The sequence below is a fragment of the Chiroxiphia lanceolata genome, chromosome 3 (genome assembly GCF_009829145.1).
Source record: "Chiroxiphia lanceolata isolate bChiLan1 chromosome 3, bChiLan1.pri, whole genome shotgun sequence".
In the NCBI taxonomy this organism is placed as follows: Eukaryota; Metazoa; Chordata; class Aves; order Passeriformes; family Pipridae; genus Chiroxiphia; species Chiroxiphia lanceolata.
In genome coordinates, this window is record NC_045639.1 from 7,159,434 (window position 1) to 7,178,321 (window position 18,888).

General features: G+C 41.0%; 1 protein-coding gene across 3 annotated transcripts in view; it reads left to right on the forward strand.

The window, feature by feature from the left end:
• MACROD2 (mono-ADP ribosylhydrolase 2) overlaps nt 1-18,888 on the forward strand; it is an 848,490-nt gene that overhangs the window by 744,540 nt on the left and 85,062 nt on the right. For all 3 annotated transcript variants that reach the window (XM_032684589.1, XM_032684588.1, XM_032684590.1), the window contains exon 9: nt 14,536-14,617. In XM_032684589.1, coding sequence (XP_032540480.1) covers nt 14,536-14,617 — 82 coding nt within the window. The remainder of the gene's footprint in view (nt 1-14,535; nt 14,618-18,888) is intronic.

Sequence of the window (18,888 nt, forward strand, 5' to 3'; positions counted from 1 at the left end):
AAATGCAGGAACATGCTGTGTGGGTTTTAACATGGGACTACTGAGCATCGGAGTCAGAAGGTAAATCAGTTGGAGTCATCTCCGAGATCAGCTTTGTGGACGCTCCATTTGTACTTGCAGGTGAAATCAGAACTAATTAATCTGGATGGAGCTGCTTAGCTCCGTAGGTGTTACAGGCAGGTCCTGGCTGTATGACGGGGAAAAGAGTCCCAAATTACCCTTTCTGTGAGATCAAGAACGCCCTGTCCTCTCGGTGCTCAAGGCTGCAGAGAACTGGGAATAGGTGGGAGTTATTGAAAAGAGATAGACTCATGCCTGTCATGGTGTTGGTTGTTTGACTTGAAATGGTTTATTTACAACATTTTCATGAGATATGCTTTTATTCTTTCCTTTGTTCCCCCTCCACCTACATCAGATTTAAAACCAGTGGAGAGTATTACATAAGTCTGTAGCTTATTATTATTGAATAATGTATATCTGGAGTACTGGCTGTGCCATATGGACTTTTAACACCGAGTATTACTGAACCTGTGGAGCAAATGCATGAAAGAGAGGTGCCAGGTGAGAGGCTTTGCTGTTGGAAAATGCTGTAACTCTCTGGCAGCTGCACATGCACCAGGACCAGCCCGCTCAGTCACAGCAGCCGACTCTCCTCTGCCTTTCCTACTCTTTCTCTGTTTCTGTCTGGCTAAAATGAGATAAAGATGTTGCTTTATGAGTGGGGAAGACTGAGAGCTCGCCATGGAACCAGGCAGGATGGGAGTGGGTGCTGAGCAATGTGATGGGCTGGGGGCGCCCCTTGCTTTGATCCCAGGCCCCCCAGAGCCGAGCTTTGCTGTGTGGGTCCTGCATGGCCCCGCGATGCTGGGAGCCGGTGTGGGACCTTGTTGTGTTTACCTTATAGATAAGATATGCAGTGTAGCTGCCCCAGGAAAGGTTTGTAAGCTGACACTGTAAACACTGTTAAAGGTTTCATCTGTTCAAAGTCAGTCAGTTCAAATATCCTTCCTTTCTTTTCTTTCTTTTTAAAAATCTCCAAATTGGTTTCCCTGTTTCAAGTGGAGCAAATCGGAGCAAGCTTTATAGATCAATGTTAACCACATCAGATATTTCCCACTCTTGTTTTTCTTTCCCCATTAATTGAAGAATAAAAAACTATGCTGAATAAATATACCTATCAGTATCTGGGGTATAGTAGGGGAGTTGTCAATAGGAATGAGTGAGGTGTGTTACAGACAAGGGTCTTTAAAACTCTTTAAGTCTGAATATCCAGACAGATTTGTAGAAGAGAAATTCTTGACTGGGTTAATCCCACACAGACTAATTTATATTACGGATAGGCATGCGTTTAAACAAATACAAGGCTTGCATAAAATATCTCCTGATTTGAGAGCTATAACAAGGATGGAGTGTATCACCACCAGGTCAACTAGGAAGCCAAAACCTCTGGAAACATGGGGCCAACCTGACCACAGGTGGTACTCAGGCCAGCTGTAAGTCATCACTGTTCCTGTTAACTAATCAGAACAGGAGAATGGTGAAGTTTTTTTGGTCTCTGGTTATTTTAGACTCCCCCATGAATGTGATCATGGAGAAGCAATTTTGTGCAAGGATAGGATAGCCAGGCAGATTTTTTTTCAAGGCTGTTGCAACAGATGTGCTTATAGGTACGAAATGTGACCTGGTGAAAGCTCTCTGTGCTCTTGTTTGGGAAGGAAATCTCATGGTCATGGCATCTCCTCAGTCACAAAGGGTAAGAGGGAAAAAGAAAGCCCAGACAGAGGGGGATCAGAGGGGAAGAAATCACAGCATGGGGATGGATAATGATGAGACCATTGAGTTCTTATGTAAGGCTTTTCACCAGGATATCACAAAATAAACTGAAAGCTACAGCTTTCACAAAGGTGAAAGGGAATCCCAGTCCTGTGTTATATCCATTACGCCGGTTAGATCTTGTACAGATCAAAGAGAAGGAGTCAAGTCACAGCTAACACTAGTGAGCCAGTCTTCTCAAATCTTTTGGGCAAATAAGGAGAACACAGTAAAATGTTTGCTGTCCCACTATATGATGTTAATTACAGAGTTGTGAAGGCACCTTCTACCTGGTATACATTCTGAAGGACCCAGTAATGAATGTGTTGCTGAAAATTTCCAGCTGGAACCCAAACAGGACCATTTAGAGATGCTTTACTGAACAGAAGTGCCAAATCTCTAGGTTAGGTTTTGGCGGTGGACCAAAAATACTTTCCACAAGAGGTGATTATTATGTATGATACATACAGTGCGTCCACACGAGTAAAAATAATGCTACTTAGCTCTCAGTGCTCAAAGTGCTTTTACATTTATAAGTGCTGTGCACACATTTGTTAATTAATGGAATAAAATAAGTTACATTTTTGTGCATTTAGCATTGACATTTTGACAGTAAATGGTTTTGCAGACTTTATGTGCATCGGTGTGTTTGAGCAGCTTGTATAAATTGCACTGATGTTCTCAATTGTATTTGAGCAGCATCTTAGTAATTTAGATGCTTTTTACCTTATGATGAGCAGATAGAGTGAAAGTTATCTGTAGATAGCAACGTACCATAAATAAAGTAACTTCTTGTCCTTTCTAATAAAACATAAATCTGTGCTTGCTCGCCTCTGTGGCTCATGCCCTGAAACCCACAGAACAACTAAGCACAGTGGTGGAAGTCAAAAACCACTAAGAGCCATCATTAACATTCCAACTGTGGAAACAGAGTTCTGTCCAGAAGATGGATTTTTTGGAGTTGGTGTACCCAAGGTTAGACATCGGGACTTGGTAAAGTGCTGGAACATCTGTTGGCTATTTTCAGAGGACTGTCAGCCTATTACCGTCTATTAAAATTAATTTAAAAGTGATCCCTTAGAGATGAATCTCGTTTTTCTCTTTTCAATCCTTATGAAAAATGTTGGCATACAGTCGACATTTATATCCCTCTAGATTTTTTTTTTTCCTAAACAACCTATATTAGAATTGCAATATCCTCTGTGGAAGGCATTTCTCAATCGTATCAAGGTGGCTTAATGACCTCTCACATGAGGACGTTTTGGCTGGGTTGCTGTCCCAGCTCCCATGCTAAATCTATAATCACATCTGGTCTCAAGCATAGATCTTCCTTTACTGGTCTCACTCTCTCACAGGTGCAGATATCCCAAAACCAGTCTTTGAAGTGCAGTCATTCCATGAGTTGACCCAGCTGCCAGCTCAAGTCCTTGAGTTTTTTGGAAATTTTACGTCCAATTTTCTTGTTTCACTGCTTGTTGTTCTTCCTGATCTCCCTTCTGATTAGCAAGAAAGACATAGAGGTTGCATTTAGGTCATGCAGATTCCTGGCTTGGTTTCTTTCAGGATGCTGGTAATCAATCATTTTGAAAATAACTCATCATTTTACAATCATCATTATCTGACAAAACCCAATTTATTTTGTTGAACCCACCTAAGTGTCTCAGGCACAAATAGGGTGTAATTGGGGACATGCAGTAAGCAAATGATCTTGAATTGGTCTCCTTTTTGTAAGAGATACTGGAGTGAGCACCCTGAGAATGGACGTGTTTTTTTCTAGCAGTACTGTAAATTTAATAGCTTTCTCTTCTGCCGGGTTCTGTCTTTTTCTGGTGGCAAAAAGATTACCTTCAGCATTAAAATGAGAGACATACAGTATTTGAGAAAATCAGCCTTTGTCCTTGGAAAATGGTCTTTAATAGCTTGCATTAATGAGTTTAATTTGATCTCTAAATGACAGATAACTTAATCATAAAACATTTTCTTCAAGGAGAGAGATAAGGTAATATTTACATAAATGAGATTCAGTACAGGTTTTAGTAAGAGCAATGGTTTCAGAGCTGTTTCAAGTTATACCATGTGGCCTATATTCTTGGGAAGGCTTTTTTTTTTTTGTAGTTTAAAAGGGCTCTTTTTTTATCCAAAACTTTCTGAATAAGAGTTTTGCAAACTCTGCGTATATTGTTACTTTCTAACCTGGTCTGTAGCTGGTCTTTCACTTTGCTTCTACTACAGGAGTTTTTATCTCCTCATCGGGGAGGTATTATTAACTTTCTACATCAATGTTATCTCTACCTATATTCTCCCTCAAACAGAGGCTATATGGAGTTGCAGTACATTCCTGCTAATATAGGTTAAGTGAGCATTCTTCATCCCCTAAAAGTGTAATATTTATGACACTTGTTGAATTGTTGGAAACTTACATGTAGTCAGACAAAATTGGTGTCCAAAGTGCTGCTGTCATCTTCCCAGCAGGATGGGAAAAACTTGGCTGCACTAATCCAAAACGCCTTTAAGTCAATGGCTTTTGGGTAAAGAGTGACTTACATGAACATTAATGTAGGATGAAGGTGAGAATGATTAAAGAAGGGAGAACAAACAAGGGAAATAGTGGGAGTTTTCTTTGGGGACTGCTCTCAAATGCATTAGGTTTGAGGGACGACTTAATCAAATTATATATTTGGCAAAGCTTTCTGAGTTTTAGGTGCTTGTATAATTTGGTACGTGGGGGTCATCTGGCCTCTTTAGACGGAAATACTAAACAAGTTGAATTTTAAACCAACTTTGTAAGATCCAGCCCTATTTTTTTTTTCCTCTGTCAACAATTTAGAAAATAATGTGGAAAGCCCAAGTGACAGCAGTGAGCAGTTGAAACATACCCCAGCCCCTGAGGTGAGGTCAAACCTTTGCTTGACCTCAGAGAGAAAATGGTTGCTGAGTTTATCATGACTTCCATTTTACCCTGCCTGTAACAGCACACCTAAAAAGGTGTTTAAGCCATCATCTGCTACTTCCAGGAGCTCTTTCTCCTGCCCTTTTTCTGCAGTTCAGACATTCATTGTGTACCCTCAAGAGTCTGCTAAGGAATTCTCAGCATCACAGCCAGAAACCAACATTCTTGTCCCAGCCACAAGACATCAGCATTCCTGTTTCTGCGGCAGGAGGGGATGCTCTAGCATCCAAACTTAAATTACTCATAATTTAGAAACTGGAAGAGGTTGCCCAGAGAAACTGTGGATGTTCCATCCCTGGAAGTATTCAGGGCCAGGCTGTATGGGGCTTTGAGCAACCTGGTGTAGTGGGAGGTATCCCTGCCCATGGCAGAGGGGTAGGAAGTGTTTAAGGTCCCTTCCAACCCAGGCTATTGATTGATTCTGTGATACTCATACCTGTCTGAAGGGTAGGAGGTACCAGCACTTGGTCTTTCTGTGGTTTTAAAACCTGTGGCTGTTTTCTATTCAGAATCTTGCAGCAGCCACTAACATGATGGCAAGGAAGAGATTATGTTTCTGTTTTCAAGCGTATTCTGACTTTTGAGTCGTAGGCTCTGAGCAAGTAGTGCTGATTCTCCTGCTAGCCCTGGGAAGGACTGGAAATTGTATTGGTAGATATTGCATGGTACTACAACAAGAACATAAGAATTTTCTGAAGTGACACCTCAATCCAGCAAAGAGCTTTTGGTGTTAGTGGAATGTAACATTTTTTGGAATTAGTCTACAACAGTTTGGATGCCCAGGCAGGTTTATGACGCTCATAATCAGTGGGAACTTAGGGGTATTTAAGTCCAAGCTATACTAAAAAGATACTGAAAAACTGATGTTGTAAGGTAAAACGTAATGCAAAAACTTGGCTTATGGGATCACAACGCCCTGCTTGATTGTATGCCACAATTCCATCTTATTCAGCGGAGCTCCACAATGAGGATATAATGATAACTCTAAGTAAGCTGATGATTTATCTCCTCCAAAAGGCACGGTTGTTGTAAAACTGCCTATCAGATATTTTCAGAGTACTATCCTTCACAAGCCTTTATTTAACGCAGTTATATTTGCATGCACACCCTCTCTACCCATTTGCCATTTGTCACTGAGATAGCAAATTACATTCATCAGAATCCATTCATTCCCCCAGTTTCGCTGAATACAGGATTATCTTGGCTGTGTCAGCTGCCCTATGACTGGGAACTGTGAAAAATGGAGGTCGCCTTCAGATATTCCAAACATGTATCTTCAAAGGACAGTAGGTATTAAGCTGGAGAAGATTAATGGGCTTTATGTCATCGTGTTTGTGTGGCATAGAAGTGAGTTGTGCTGATTGATGGATATCTTGGTAAAAACAAATGCATTTTTAAACTACTCTCCTGCCCCTTCCCTGACAACTTTTAGTGACCATCAAAAGAAATATACTGAGACATTCCCTTAAATCCTAGGCTGGTTTTACAGGTTTTTTCACCTTTGGGAAACTGAAAAACTTTTTGTAGTTGAGAAAGAAACCACATGTAGAATATTAAGGACTGGTTATTTTATAGCCTGTCTCTGTTTATATTAGCACTGCAGGGCTATCACATCTTATTTGTCAGAATAACCATGCAATATATAAGTAACTGGGACATATACAAATGATCAGCAAAAAATTGAGAATTCCTCAAAAAATGCTGTTGTAATTTCCTATTTTAGATCCAGCTTGGTTCTTTAGGATAGCCATTCTGCTTGTCAGGCAGGTGCTTTGTTCACACAAAAAACTAACAGCTCAGCACAAAGGTGTCCAAAAGGGAAAACTCTGCCTGTCCTTGAATAATACACTGTATTAAAAAGGTATTGAAGATATTCACAGAGTGAATTCTCTCACGGAGAATAAGTAACCTTTGAAAAACAAGCAATGTATTAGGGAAAAAAGAGTTATCATTATTGATTCTCACAATATATGGGCACATTGAAAGGATATTTCCACCAGAGGAAAACCAGTGGTGTGCAGCGAAGCTTGTGAACTTTGCTTGTGACCACTGATGGGATCTTTTGTTTTTCATCTATAACATCTTTGGTCGAGAGAGAACAGGAGTTAAAAAACCAGGGTCCTCGTCTAGTTCTGCTGCTCTTGTTTTCTGTGACCTTGGACACATCAAATCTCCACCTGGAGGCAGGGATCTATCAAAAGTGTCACAAAACTGCAATGCTGATGTGTTCTTGTGTGTGCTTGAGACCTGTGGGTAAAAGTGGTTCTCCACTGAGCAGTATTATGGGTTTTAATGTGTAATATGGAGATAGGCTTGGGCCATAGTGATAACTGCACTGGTGGTACCTGTGTGATACAGGGAGTAATTTGCCCTCAGCTGTTGAATATGAGCAGAGCTGTAGAAACAGGCGGGCACAAAGGACAAGGAGAGACATTCTGACCGTATTTTAAATTTATCTTGAGGTTCATTGTTAAGCATGTTGCTACTGCATTTTATTTTAGAGGCAGGGATTGCTGCAAAGCCCTGTGTACAGGGATGTTGTTTGTATTAATGTTTTAAACTGGTAATAAATTTTTGGTGGGGGTTTTTGTTGGTTTTTTTGTTTTGTGATTTTTTTTTTAAATTACCTTTGGACTTTTAATTATCTTTGACTCCAAGAGAAGTATGTGTTCCATCATGAAGTAGGATATTAAAGCACTAATAATAACTTTCTGTTTCTGTTTTTTAACTGCAGTGGGACCACCATAGAAACTATTCCACTCTATTTGTGATAAGCATAAATCATTTTATAATACATGTGGTTTGTATTATTTTTTCCTTCAATGGCTGCCTAAGTAATATGTTGGTTTAAGTAAGAGTTGCTTCTTCACAGCTAGTCCTCAACGGGTATTTGCTCTTGATGTGATATCATAACGCTCCATTAATACCATTAGTAGCAGGAGTCTTGTAGTAATGTGGATTTTTATTTAGGTTTTTGCTTTGGATTCCAAGGGACCTCAAAACTCAAATCCGTGGAAACCAAAGAGCTGTGTCCTAAGAGAGGATTGAAGGGTGATCGAGAGATGTCCTTTTTTCCTGAAGCTGGGCTCTTTTGGATGACTGCAAGGTCAAGTAAACGCGGGGCATTTTGGCTCAGGTCTGCAGTGGTTTTGAAGCTGGGCCAAGAGTAAAGCTCTTAAGGCGAGGTGAATAGTTTTGTGAACATCATCACACAGTTCGTTGATTGTCAAATTCACCGTATCACCAGTCTGACACCTCTGCCCCGCTTAAATCTTGTTCTGAGGATGGAGGCAGTGCCAAAGCTTTGTATTTGCCATAAATACTTGACTGAAGTTCTTTGTGAGAGTAATTCTGCAATCATAGACCATGATGTCATGCCAAAAGGAGCAGACAGTCGGCTAGGCTCTATGCTCTAATGGTTTCTGTGAAATTAGTAATAATACCAGGAGGCTGAATTTTAATTTACAGTGCTGTGAAAAGATTAGTTTTTACAGGGCCTGAAGCACTCACCTTCAGAAGGAGTACATGAAAACTTCTGCCCTCGACCAGGGCTGGTTTCCAAGGGGAGATACAGTCCTCTCTACTCTGTTTGGTTAGGCAGGCAGGCTGCTATCTGGACAGCTGGCCAGATGTGCCTGATGCATAGGAAAGGCAGCAACTCTGGCAAAGTGGATCACAGCTGCTGTGAGGTATATGGCAGATGCCTGTGTTCTTTTGCAAAGCTGGTATTTCCATCTGTTAGTTGGTTGCAATAGGATTACCAGAGGATCAGATCAGGCTGAAGGGGAGACTGTCAGCACCAATGACATCTTTCTTTAAGGGGGCCAGAAACCAATGTTTGTCTCTTTGATGTGTACGTCTGTATGTAGGCAGTTCAGTGAGTCACTTTGGTCCTGGGCAGGGAGGAACTCTGTCAGAAAAACAGAAAAGAAAGAGATGGCAAATGAGGTCCCTGAAGATAAGCAAGAGAGAAATGTGGACTTCAGAACAGCAAACTCAGCCCTTGTCACAGAAATAGAAGACATTTCAAACGGTGTGCAGGGACGAGCTAGGACACTCCTGTCCTGACCCCATGGTGCATTAAAAATCTCTTGCTCCTTATTCTGTTCTTCCTACAACTGAGATTTTGATTTTGTAAGAGCATACCTTGAAAACCTGACTTAGGTGGCTTTGTTGCCACTGGTTTCTACAAGGGATGTCTCATCAGGCGATGAAAGCCAACAGGGCTACCTGACCAGTCACAGTCCAGTTAGAAGCAAAATGGGAGATTGCAGCATGGTTGAATCATAGAATGCTTTGGGTTGGAAGCAGCCTTAAAGACCATCTAGTTCCAACCTCCTGCCATGGGCAGGGACACCTTCCGCTAGACCAGGTTGCCTAAAGCCCCATCCAACTGGCCTTGAAGGCTCAGGGCTCCTTCCTAACCAGCACTGTAGTCTAGGTGTATTAGTGGGTTCAGGCAGCTCTGAACCGTGATTGTTAAGTATATCTTTGAGCAAGTATCTAACATTTGGGGTAAAGAAATGTCTGTATCAGAAGAGCTTGAATTCTTAAGGAGGCAAACGTTCTATCTGGTGTTACAGAGTATAGGCGCCGATCCAAGCACGTTGAAGTCAATAAAACCCCTCTGTTTGGCTTCACTGGGTTTTGAATTAACTCCATGGAATTTTGATAAATGAAAAATGTTTCAGCAAGCTTCTGGTGTTCATCATCACCTTAAGACAGTAGGTCCTGATGGGATTGGGCAGGGGTGTTTTATAAAAGGGATTTGCTACACGTACAAAGAGCAAAAAGCTGCTTCCTTCTCTTTGTTATTTGTTACAACATTCATTTGATTTGGGATTGAGAAAGATTTTTAACGATTTTGCATTGGTTTTCTACTGTGTATTTTCTGGTAAGATTTAAATGGTTATGAAACTTTTTGTAAATGTCCTGGTACTGGGGACATGCATGAAATACTTGGGAGTGCTGAAACACAGTTGGATTTGTTTTCATTGTGAGCTGTTATTTTGTCAGGACACAGGGTGGCAATGGCATGGAAACACTCATTAGGTGAAATAATCTAGAATGGCTTTTGATCAGTTTTCTGCTTCAGATCTTCAGCTTGGCACTTGGGCATACATATAGCTATACCTATGACAGCATTTGGCATGTCCTGTGGATTGTGCTTGGCAGTATCTCTTTGAAGCAGTGCATAAGTGCAGAACAAGGTATTCCTGTCCCCTAGACATATAGAGAAATTAAGTCAGAGAAATCAGACAGCCTGCCTGAGACCACAGCAAAAGAGCTGAGATAAAAACGTAGACATTTTCGATGCTAAAATATATATAGAGAGGCATAGAAAGGTTTGGGTTGGAAGGGTTGGATCACCTAGTTCTAACCCCCCTGCCATGGATAGGGACAACTTCCACTAAACAAGGTTGCTTAAAGCCACATCCTACCTGGCCTTGAACATTTCCAGGGATGGGGCATCCACAGCTTCTCTGGGCAACCTGTGCCAGTGTTTCACCACTCTCACAGTAAAGAATTTCTTCCTAACATGTAGTCTAAACCACTCCTCTTCTAGTTTAAAACCATTCCCCCTATGCCCATGTAAAAACTTTCTCTCTGTCTTTTTTATATAGATACAGCTGTAGAGTATAAATTCTTCCTATAGCAGCAGCTGCACGCAGAGATGTGCACATACACATGCAGTGTCCTCTCACACATTACAGTAGAGGGAAGGGTCCTTTAGGAAGGGTTTGTGGGACCCTCAGCAGCTTTTCATCATTCCCGTGCTGCGATGACCATTTAGTCCCGGAGCACCTGTCCAGCCTCCCATGGAGCTCCTGTAGACCCTTAGTGGTCTATGAATGAACATACCCAGGATGCAGAAACTTGCCAGTAAACTGAAAACTCACAAGATGCAAAGTGCTCTTGAAGTCACCAGGGAAAATACAAACAAACACAACCCCAATGAGCAGAAACCAGGAGGAAATGTTTTTGTTGCTTTCTTTGTACCCAGGTCAGTGCTGCTGCTATTAGGTCAACAGTGCTTTTATACCCAGTGAAGCAGTTTTCAGTTAATGAGAACTATCCTTCTAAAACCCTGGTCTTAAGGTCCATTGTACTGCAAAAAATGTGTTCAAGGCCAGGCTGAAAGGGGCTTGAAGCAGCCAGGTCTAGTGGAAGGTGTTGCTGCCCATGATGGAGAATTGGAACTAGCTAATCTTTAAGGTCTTTTCCAACCCAAACCATTCTGGGTTTCTATGAAAATAGCCTAAGCTCTGTAAGCAATGCAGAATTTTACTAATTCTTATCAGGTGTAACTAACAAAACCACCTGGAAGTTATCCCCATCAAAATGAAATAGAGCCTGGCAAGGAGAGCAGGGCCCAAGAAAAAAAAATCTATATTTAAAAAAAAAAAATAGAATTCAAATATACTCACAGCCTTGAGCTGTGAAGCTGCCTAGTAAATGAACAGCTCATGCATTTTAACTCCCTTCTTCCTGTGCTGCAGTGCTCTTAATTTTGGGGTTCTTTGATCCACCTATTCATAGCCATGAAGCGACCAGAATTTAATCAGGCTCTGACAGAGGATGGTTGGTTTTAATACCAGCCTTCAAAAAAGAGCTGTCAATCAAGGATGAGCTTTAATATCTTCGGCTTGGAGCTCCTTTACACTTCTGCTGCAGTTGAGTGGTGCTTGGTCAGCTGTGGAGGAGCTAGGCACCTACAAAAGGCACTGTGAGCTCCCTGGGCACAGCCAGGGGGAGTCCCTGGGAGTTATTCCTTGCCCTCGCTAAAGGGGTGGTGTGACACTTGAATCAAGATGCCATTTCCAAGCCAAATGGGAGGAGAGATTTCCTCTTTGAATAAGGAGTAGCTTTCCTAAATGTGCATCCTAAAAATCCTGCTGAGCTTTTGTAGGCCAGCAGGCAAAGCAGGTTGGTAGTCACTTGGATTAAACCTCTCCATATTGTAGCTAGAATGGGAACAGTGAGGACAAGGGTTACTTTCCCTACCTAATCTCGAGTTATTTTAGCGGGGGATGTTAGATAAAATAGTCAATGACTGGCAGGATGATAGAATATGCTTTAATTTCAGATTTACTATCTGCCAACACATGCCATTCAATCAGATAAACACAGGATTTCAGCTGTCATCACAATATCTTATGCATACTTAAAAATAGAGCATTTTTTCTCACAGTAAGAAGAAATGGAACAGGTTTATATATAGGATGTGTACAGTCAGGAGGCTAGAAATTTTGAAATAGTCTACCGTTTCCAGAGAGATTCCCTATCTTTAAATTAAGGAATTATATTAGAAGGAGTAGAAATTCTCATTTGCAGAAGTTTTATCATTGTCAGCTGCACTGAATAAATAAAGGGAACACCTTGAGAAGTTGGACTATATAGAATGAGGCAAATGTCTGTAGGATTTACAGCAGAGAATATGAGACTATATAGAGACTCAGAACTTCTCTGCGTGGGAATATCATTCCTCCTCTGCTTTATACATTTCCGTCCTTGCTCTTTTGTCTGTTCTAGTTCATATATTGGGCCTATCACTTCTAGTGCTTGAATATCTGCTCTGCTCACAAGGCAGAGATAGAAGATGACAATCTAGCACCACCCCAGCACTATCTTAATCCAGTTTTCACATTAAATGTAATTTAAGCACTCACTGACTATGGCCTCCCTCCTGAAAACACCCAACTTAGGTAGAAACATAGAATCATAGAATGGTTTGGGTTAGTAGGTACCTTAAAGATCATCTAAACTCTCCTGTAGTTAAAATGTAGCATCTCTGGACAATGATAATTTACATTATGAATTCCTGAGTACAAAGATGAGTATGGGGTTTAGGCTTGAGCATATAACTAGTTGAGTTCTTTGTTATACCCTTTGTGAAGAGTAGCTGATGCCACAGTCCAGCATATTTTTAAGGTCTAGCCTGATTTATTTACGAGGGATGCACAGAACAGCTTGGTTCTGTGAGAATCATATGAGCAGACAGCAACAGGCAGTCTTCTTGCTGACAAATCTGCCAACACGCTTCCCTGCTCTGCCCTGCTGCTTTCTCTCCTGCTTACAAGCCTCTTTATTCCTTAACACTAACATAGCCTGTACCTTCAGTCTCATATAGTATCACGGAATCAGTAAGGCTGGAAAAGAGCTCCAAGATCATACTTTGAGTGAAAGTCCAACCTGTGAGTGAATGCCACCGTGCCCACAAAAACCATATCACAAAGTGCCACGTCCACTCATTTTCTGATCCTTTGCAGGTATGGTGACTCTATCACATCACTGAGGATGCTTAACCACTCTGAGTGAAGAAATTTTTCCTAATATCCAATGTGAACTTCCCCTGGTGCAAATTGAGACCGTTTCCCCTTGTCCTATCGCTAGTTGTGAAATTTCCTAATTAGTTTGATCATTCAGGTTTTGTAGTCACCTTTGATTCAGAGATGTCCTTATTAGTAGCTACTGGCATTTTCCAGCTTAACTGGTGTTTGCCTGCTCTCATCCCCTTCTGTATTCTACTGAGATGCTCCAAAATGGGCTCTGAAATGACATCCGGAGCTGTTCAGCGTAACGGTGTCTTTGAAGCCAAGGCTTGGACTTGGCTTCCAAGAGCAGCTCCAGCAAAAAACCAGCATTTTCTACTGAAGATAAGGGAAAGAAGGAATTTTTTGAGAGCGTTCCTCCCACTATTTCCCTGCAGGGGGAAGGCTGATGCTTTTTCTAGCAAGTGCAAAGGCACTCTTGAGTAGTTCCGCTATGACAGATCATCTTATTACCCGTGGAGACACCAGGACAAGATGCTGAATTTCCTGTTGTTTGGGCTTCATCCCTTTCTGATTAAGCTCTTACGAACTTCAGAGAAAAAGATGATTACTGGGTTGCAGATCCCTCAGCTCAGCTGTGGGAGGGTCTTTTTGCCTTCCTCAGACCCCCTCCAAGCTGGGTTTTGGCTGCAGTGACAGTTTGTGCTGGGCAGTGCAAACAGATAACACAAAGAAATTACGAGGCTGAAGTTCAGTGTGGGTGTTTTTTAGCCTAAAAGGCTTTAGAATTCTGTTGTTTTGTTTTAAAAACAAAAAAGCTTTAAAAAAGCTTTTCACATACAGTGATCTCCCAAAGAATTTATTTGAACTCACTGGTGGGTGGTGCATACATTATGGGCTGTGGTTTCATTGATATGCTCAGCCGTGATGAAGTAGATGGCATATTAAATGTTTTATTTACCCCATGCGCTACCTGTCATCTAATCAGCTTTTGTTTTTTGCTGCATTCTGCTTGTATTATAGCGAGAGTAAGTGTTTTCATGTAAATTAAAACCACATGAAACCTTTTAGAGCCATTTTAAAATACTAAATGGGTTTGCAAATAGGTTTGTCGGACAAGGATTGGAAAAAGAGCTCTTTGCTTACCCATTTACTCTTTTGTATGCTTATTAGAAGCTCCCCATGTGACTCTTTCATCAAACATTGCATCCCAGCCCTCATCTGGAATGCCAGAAGTCATTTATACTGTGCTCAAGAGCAGTTTGCATAAACAGGAGGCAGTTTACAAAGAATACATTTGTGAGCTGCGATTGCAAAGGTTATTTTATAAATTACAACACAGATGCGCAATAAAGTCAAAACACGCATCCCTATGATGTTTTCTTATTTACCTGGAGCATAAAAGTGTATTGGCTTAAAAGTTTCTTTGCCTTTATTGGCTATTATTACCAATATGGATGATTGCAATTGTTTCACTGTGAATCATTTTGTTTCTTACAGGTGGATCGTATCATCTTCTGTGTCTTTTTGGAGATTGACTACAAAATTTTCAAGAAGAAAATGGGCGAGTTTTTCCCTATAGGTAGGTATAGTAATCAAGTACCATCTGACTTCAAAAAAGGGTGCAGCAAAAAGACAACAGTTGGCATCTTGTCTTCCTTCCAAAGCCAAATATTATAATGAGAACTTTCTTTAAAGATCAGCTGCATGTAGAGGCTCTGATCTTGGACAAATGCAGACATTTAAAATGTGTGAACCATCAGAACTACTTGTGATACTGCTTTTGTGTGCTCTGTACAGCTAGCTCCTTCATTCTCTGCTGTATCTGTATTTCTTCCTGAAACCTGGTGCTGGCACTCTTGAGAACAAAATGATTTGCACTAATGTATGTAGCTCCTAGTGTATATTGCTTTTCCATACACTTAGTACACGCTTTGCTCTTTCATTAACGATGCTGGTAGGGTTTCTCTGGGTCTGAAAAGATACCACAGGGGTTAGAGCCCAACTGTGTCTGAATGAGGACTTTAAACTTGAGCTGTCCCTGTGCAAGAATGAATAGGAGAAAGATGGCTCTCGCTGGAGCACTTCAGAAGTGTTAGCCATTCATCTTAGATTTCATACAGGAGGTTGCTTTCTAGAATTTAAGGAAACCTTGTGGATAGTAAATTTGTTAGTCCATCCTCCCCCCCCATAAGCCTGTGATTTATTTTTATCATACATCATTACAAATCTGTGTTCTGTAATTTTATCAACCCTAAACCTTCTCCCATTTTATTTTGCTTTGCGCTGACATCAGTCCAACTTCATGTGACAAGATCCAGATTTTAGTATTTTGTTTTATCACCCACTTCAGAAGTGGCAGTTGTTGTTCATGCTGTCTGTCTGTCTAGTGGTAAGGGCCTTGGAGTAATAGGAAGCAGAGCTTTGGTGTATTCTGAATCTCTATTAATTCTACAGGAATGTGTTGTTGCAGTAGCCACAGTGGTTTTTATTCCTTTTGCTTTGGCTGGTAGCATGAAAATTGTGATATTTCTGTCTCATCTCACTAGAACAAAGCTTTTTGTAGATGACTTTGTAATCTCCAGTTTGCAATGATTGACACTTGAAACTTAAAGACCTATTGAATTATTCAGGAAGCACCGAGTGGTCTCTAACTGCTTAATAATATTTTTGTCTGGAGCACACTAAACATGCATTTCAAAGGCTGCATTCAAGTCTAATCCATTCAATATGTGATTTTATTTTTTTGGCAGTGTACCCCAACCCATAGGATAAAGTGGCAGTACCCTACGTACTGTTGCTGGCTCTGTCTCTGCCCTTCAGATTAAGCCAGAGTAGAATACAACATCAGTTTGTCAACAAATCAAGAGTCTTAATGCTCACCTGCATCATTAAAGCCTTTGAAATCATGCTTTAAAGCCTTGTATTGTTGTTATAAATGTAAAACCCACTTGGACCTGAAAGTTTTAGAGACAAGTAGATTCTTCAGAGTTGAAGCATGACAAGCCCAAAGGCAAAAAGAGAGGAAGGTGGAAGATTTATTTCTTTTTTTAGGTTTTTTAAAAACCTGACGTTGTTGAACTCCTGCCTACAGAGAACCTGTGTGGTTGGGTCTCATGTTATAGAAAACCATAATTGCATTCCACCACATTATGTAGATGATCAGCTGTACCATAGTTTTAAAAGTATATTCATTCTCGTGCATGGAAAGGTTTTACAATTTTTTTGCTTGAACTAAAAATGGGATTTTGATGTGTGACTACAGAGAGGTGGTTGTGATGGAGACCATCTAAATCCAGTGTTTTCCAGGCATATGACTATGCAAAAGGTGGATCCAAAGATTACAGCTGTCCAGAGAAAGATGGTTTACTTCTCAGCATCCATAATTTGGTATAGAATGTTAAAAGACCTTAGGACCCATTTTCATAGACTCCTCATTGCAATTTTCTCAACACTAATGGTTCTGGTTTTGGTGTGCCTTAATGTTGCTGGTTTCCAGAAGGACCTTGTGCTGGTTTGAAAGTTAACCAGCAGAGGAAACCAAGCCAACTCAAAGAGAGATTACAAGTCAGAATAACAATTTAATAAAATAATACAATAAGTACGACCACACAGACAAGCAACAGGCAATAACCCACAAAACCCAAATGTACAACCCAAATGTACAACCCAGCACCCCGGGGCACAAACAAAGCAGTGCTCCCTGGGCCCCCCCTTGAGTCCAAAGCAAAGGGAGAGGGGAAAAACCTGCTAGTGGGAGAGCTGCTGCAGTCCAACCAAAAGTGGTAACTGTAGTCCGGCCAAGGGTGGTGAAGAGCTGCAGGTTGAGAGCGATGAGCTGCGGTCCTCCTCTGGATCCCACGAGTGGTAAAAAGGTTCCGAAACTCCAGGTTTATATACTCTCCAGTTCAGGTGGGAATGTTCAGTCCTCCCCTCAGAGTGGGGAATTCCATAAAAGGGTGTTTAGTCCTTCCCTCAGAGCGGGGAGTTCCATAAAAGGGTATGAGGGTGCTCATTCCATAAAAGGATATGAGGGTGCTCAGGAACATTCCCCCCCCCCCCCCCCCCCACCTCGCAGGTCTCTACTGACAACAGTTTCTGGGAAATGGCATGGAGGGCTATAGAATACACAGTTTGGGCTATACCCATTCAGTGATGAATCGGTCCCAGCTGTTCTAACCAGGACAGACCTAAGCACATACTGTCTGATGAGCCATAGCCTTAAAAGGAACCAGTTTAGCATCTAAAACTTTATTCCTGACTCAATGAAGGCTTTGCTGTGGGGAGGTCAGTAGTCAGGGATTCGCGAGGTCTTATTTTAGTGTCTTGTATCACCAAGATACAAGTTTGGTATGCTTTTATAGGAGTCACTTAGATCTTCAACTTGTGAGGAGACAGGGAGAGGCAGGACAGATACATGGTTCCCAAATGACTCTCCTGAAGTGCCCCCAGAGAAATAATCAGTATCCTGGAGGAGTGCCCTAACAATTAATATACAATCTCAGACTTTCTTTGCTGTCTTCAATTGACACTTTTCCACAGGGTACCACCACTTCTACAGATGTCAGCTGAAGTCAGCCCCATCCTAAATGCCACATGGTGAGAACATCAGCTGAAGGTCTGGATGAAGATCACCAGATGACCATTGTATCTGCTGTTTGCTCCCTTTTCTTGGGTCTCTTGTGAATTGCCATCTGCATTTAACAAAGCAGACTTGGACAAGATATCAGCAGACTCTCCCACTGTAGGGCTATCCCATCTCTTTGCAGGACTGGTTTCTTAGTCAAGGAGTTAGCAACTGCCTCTACCTTTGCTAATAAGTTCCTGATATTTACACTTGGAACAAATGGATGGAACTGGTGGTTTGGTTTTGTTTTTAAGTGAAACTATTAATGTAGTGAAATAAAAGTCTTTAAGGATAGACTTGCCCTAAATTTAAATTGATAGGACACTATCTGAACACTCCCAGGAGAGAATAACACTGAGGTATTGCTTTAAGCTTAGAGAAGAAACATCAAGGCATTTTAAAAGTGTGTCTCACCTTCAGAAACATAATGAAATATATCTACTTTAATAGATGTGGACAAAAATGCTTAGAAAGAAGAATATATTCATGGAGTTATATACATAAGTAGTTATGACTTTAAACCCAGTGCATTAATAAATCCAAAAAAGACATGCAAGTGCTTAAGCTAGTCAAGTGATAATGAAATGAAGCTGGAGTTACACCTCAGTGCATTAGAGTAAGTGGAACATAGATATAGGGAAATTGTTCCATTAGTTGAACATATCATTAAGCCTATTTTGCAAGTGGAATGCCAAAGAAATTAGTCAAGTAATAATATTGATATTAAGACAACTGCCAAGAGCCTTGCCATTTGCAAACTTTAAATATATAGAGGGAAGAGACAGACTTCGAAGTAATGTCACGTCTTGGGAATGTAGCAAAACTGTGCAGTAACAGAGCAACTGTCACTGTCTCAGCATTTCTGATCTCAGTAATCAGTAGCCTGTACAGAACCCAAGCCAGAGGCAGCATGCTCCAAAGGGAAGCAGAGAACCGCTTTTCTTTAACTCAGACAGAGGATCTCATCTCAGTGGTTGTCCAGAAAAGTCCTGGTTTGGCGAGTAAAGAGTTCTGGTCCAGGCAGAATTTTTGTTGAACATCTGAGGTTTTGCTGAGAAGTTTTTGTATGTTCTGGTAGGAAAAGAGCAAGGCTGAAAGACTGTTGCAGTAGAAAAACCAATCTTCTTTCCTTAAGATGGATCACTGTTTTAACATATTAGATGCAACAAACAGTTTTGGGGTTTTTTCTTCTTACAAACTTGAGTGCTATCTCCTTGTGAAATGAG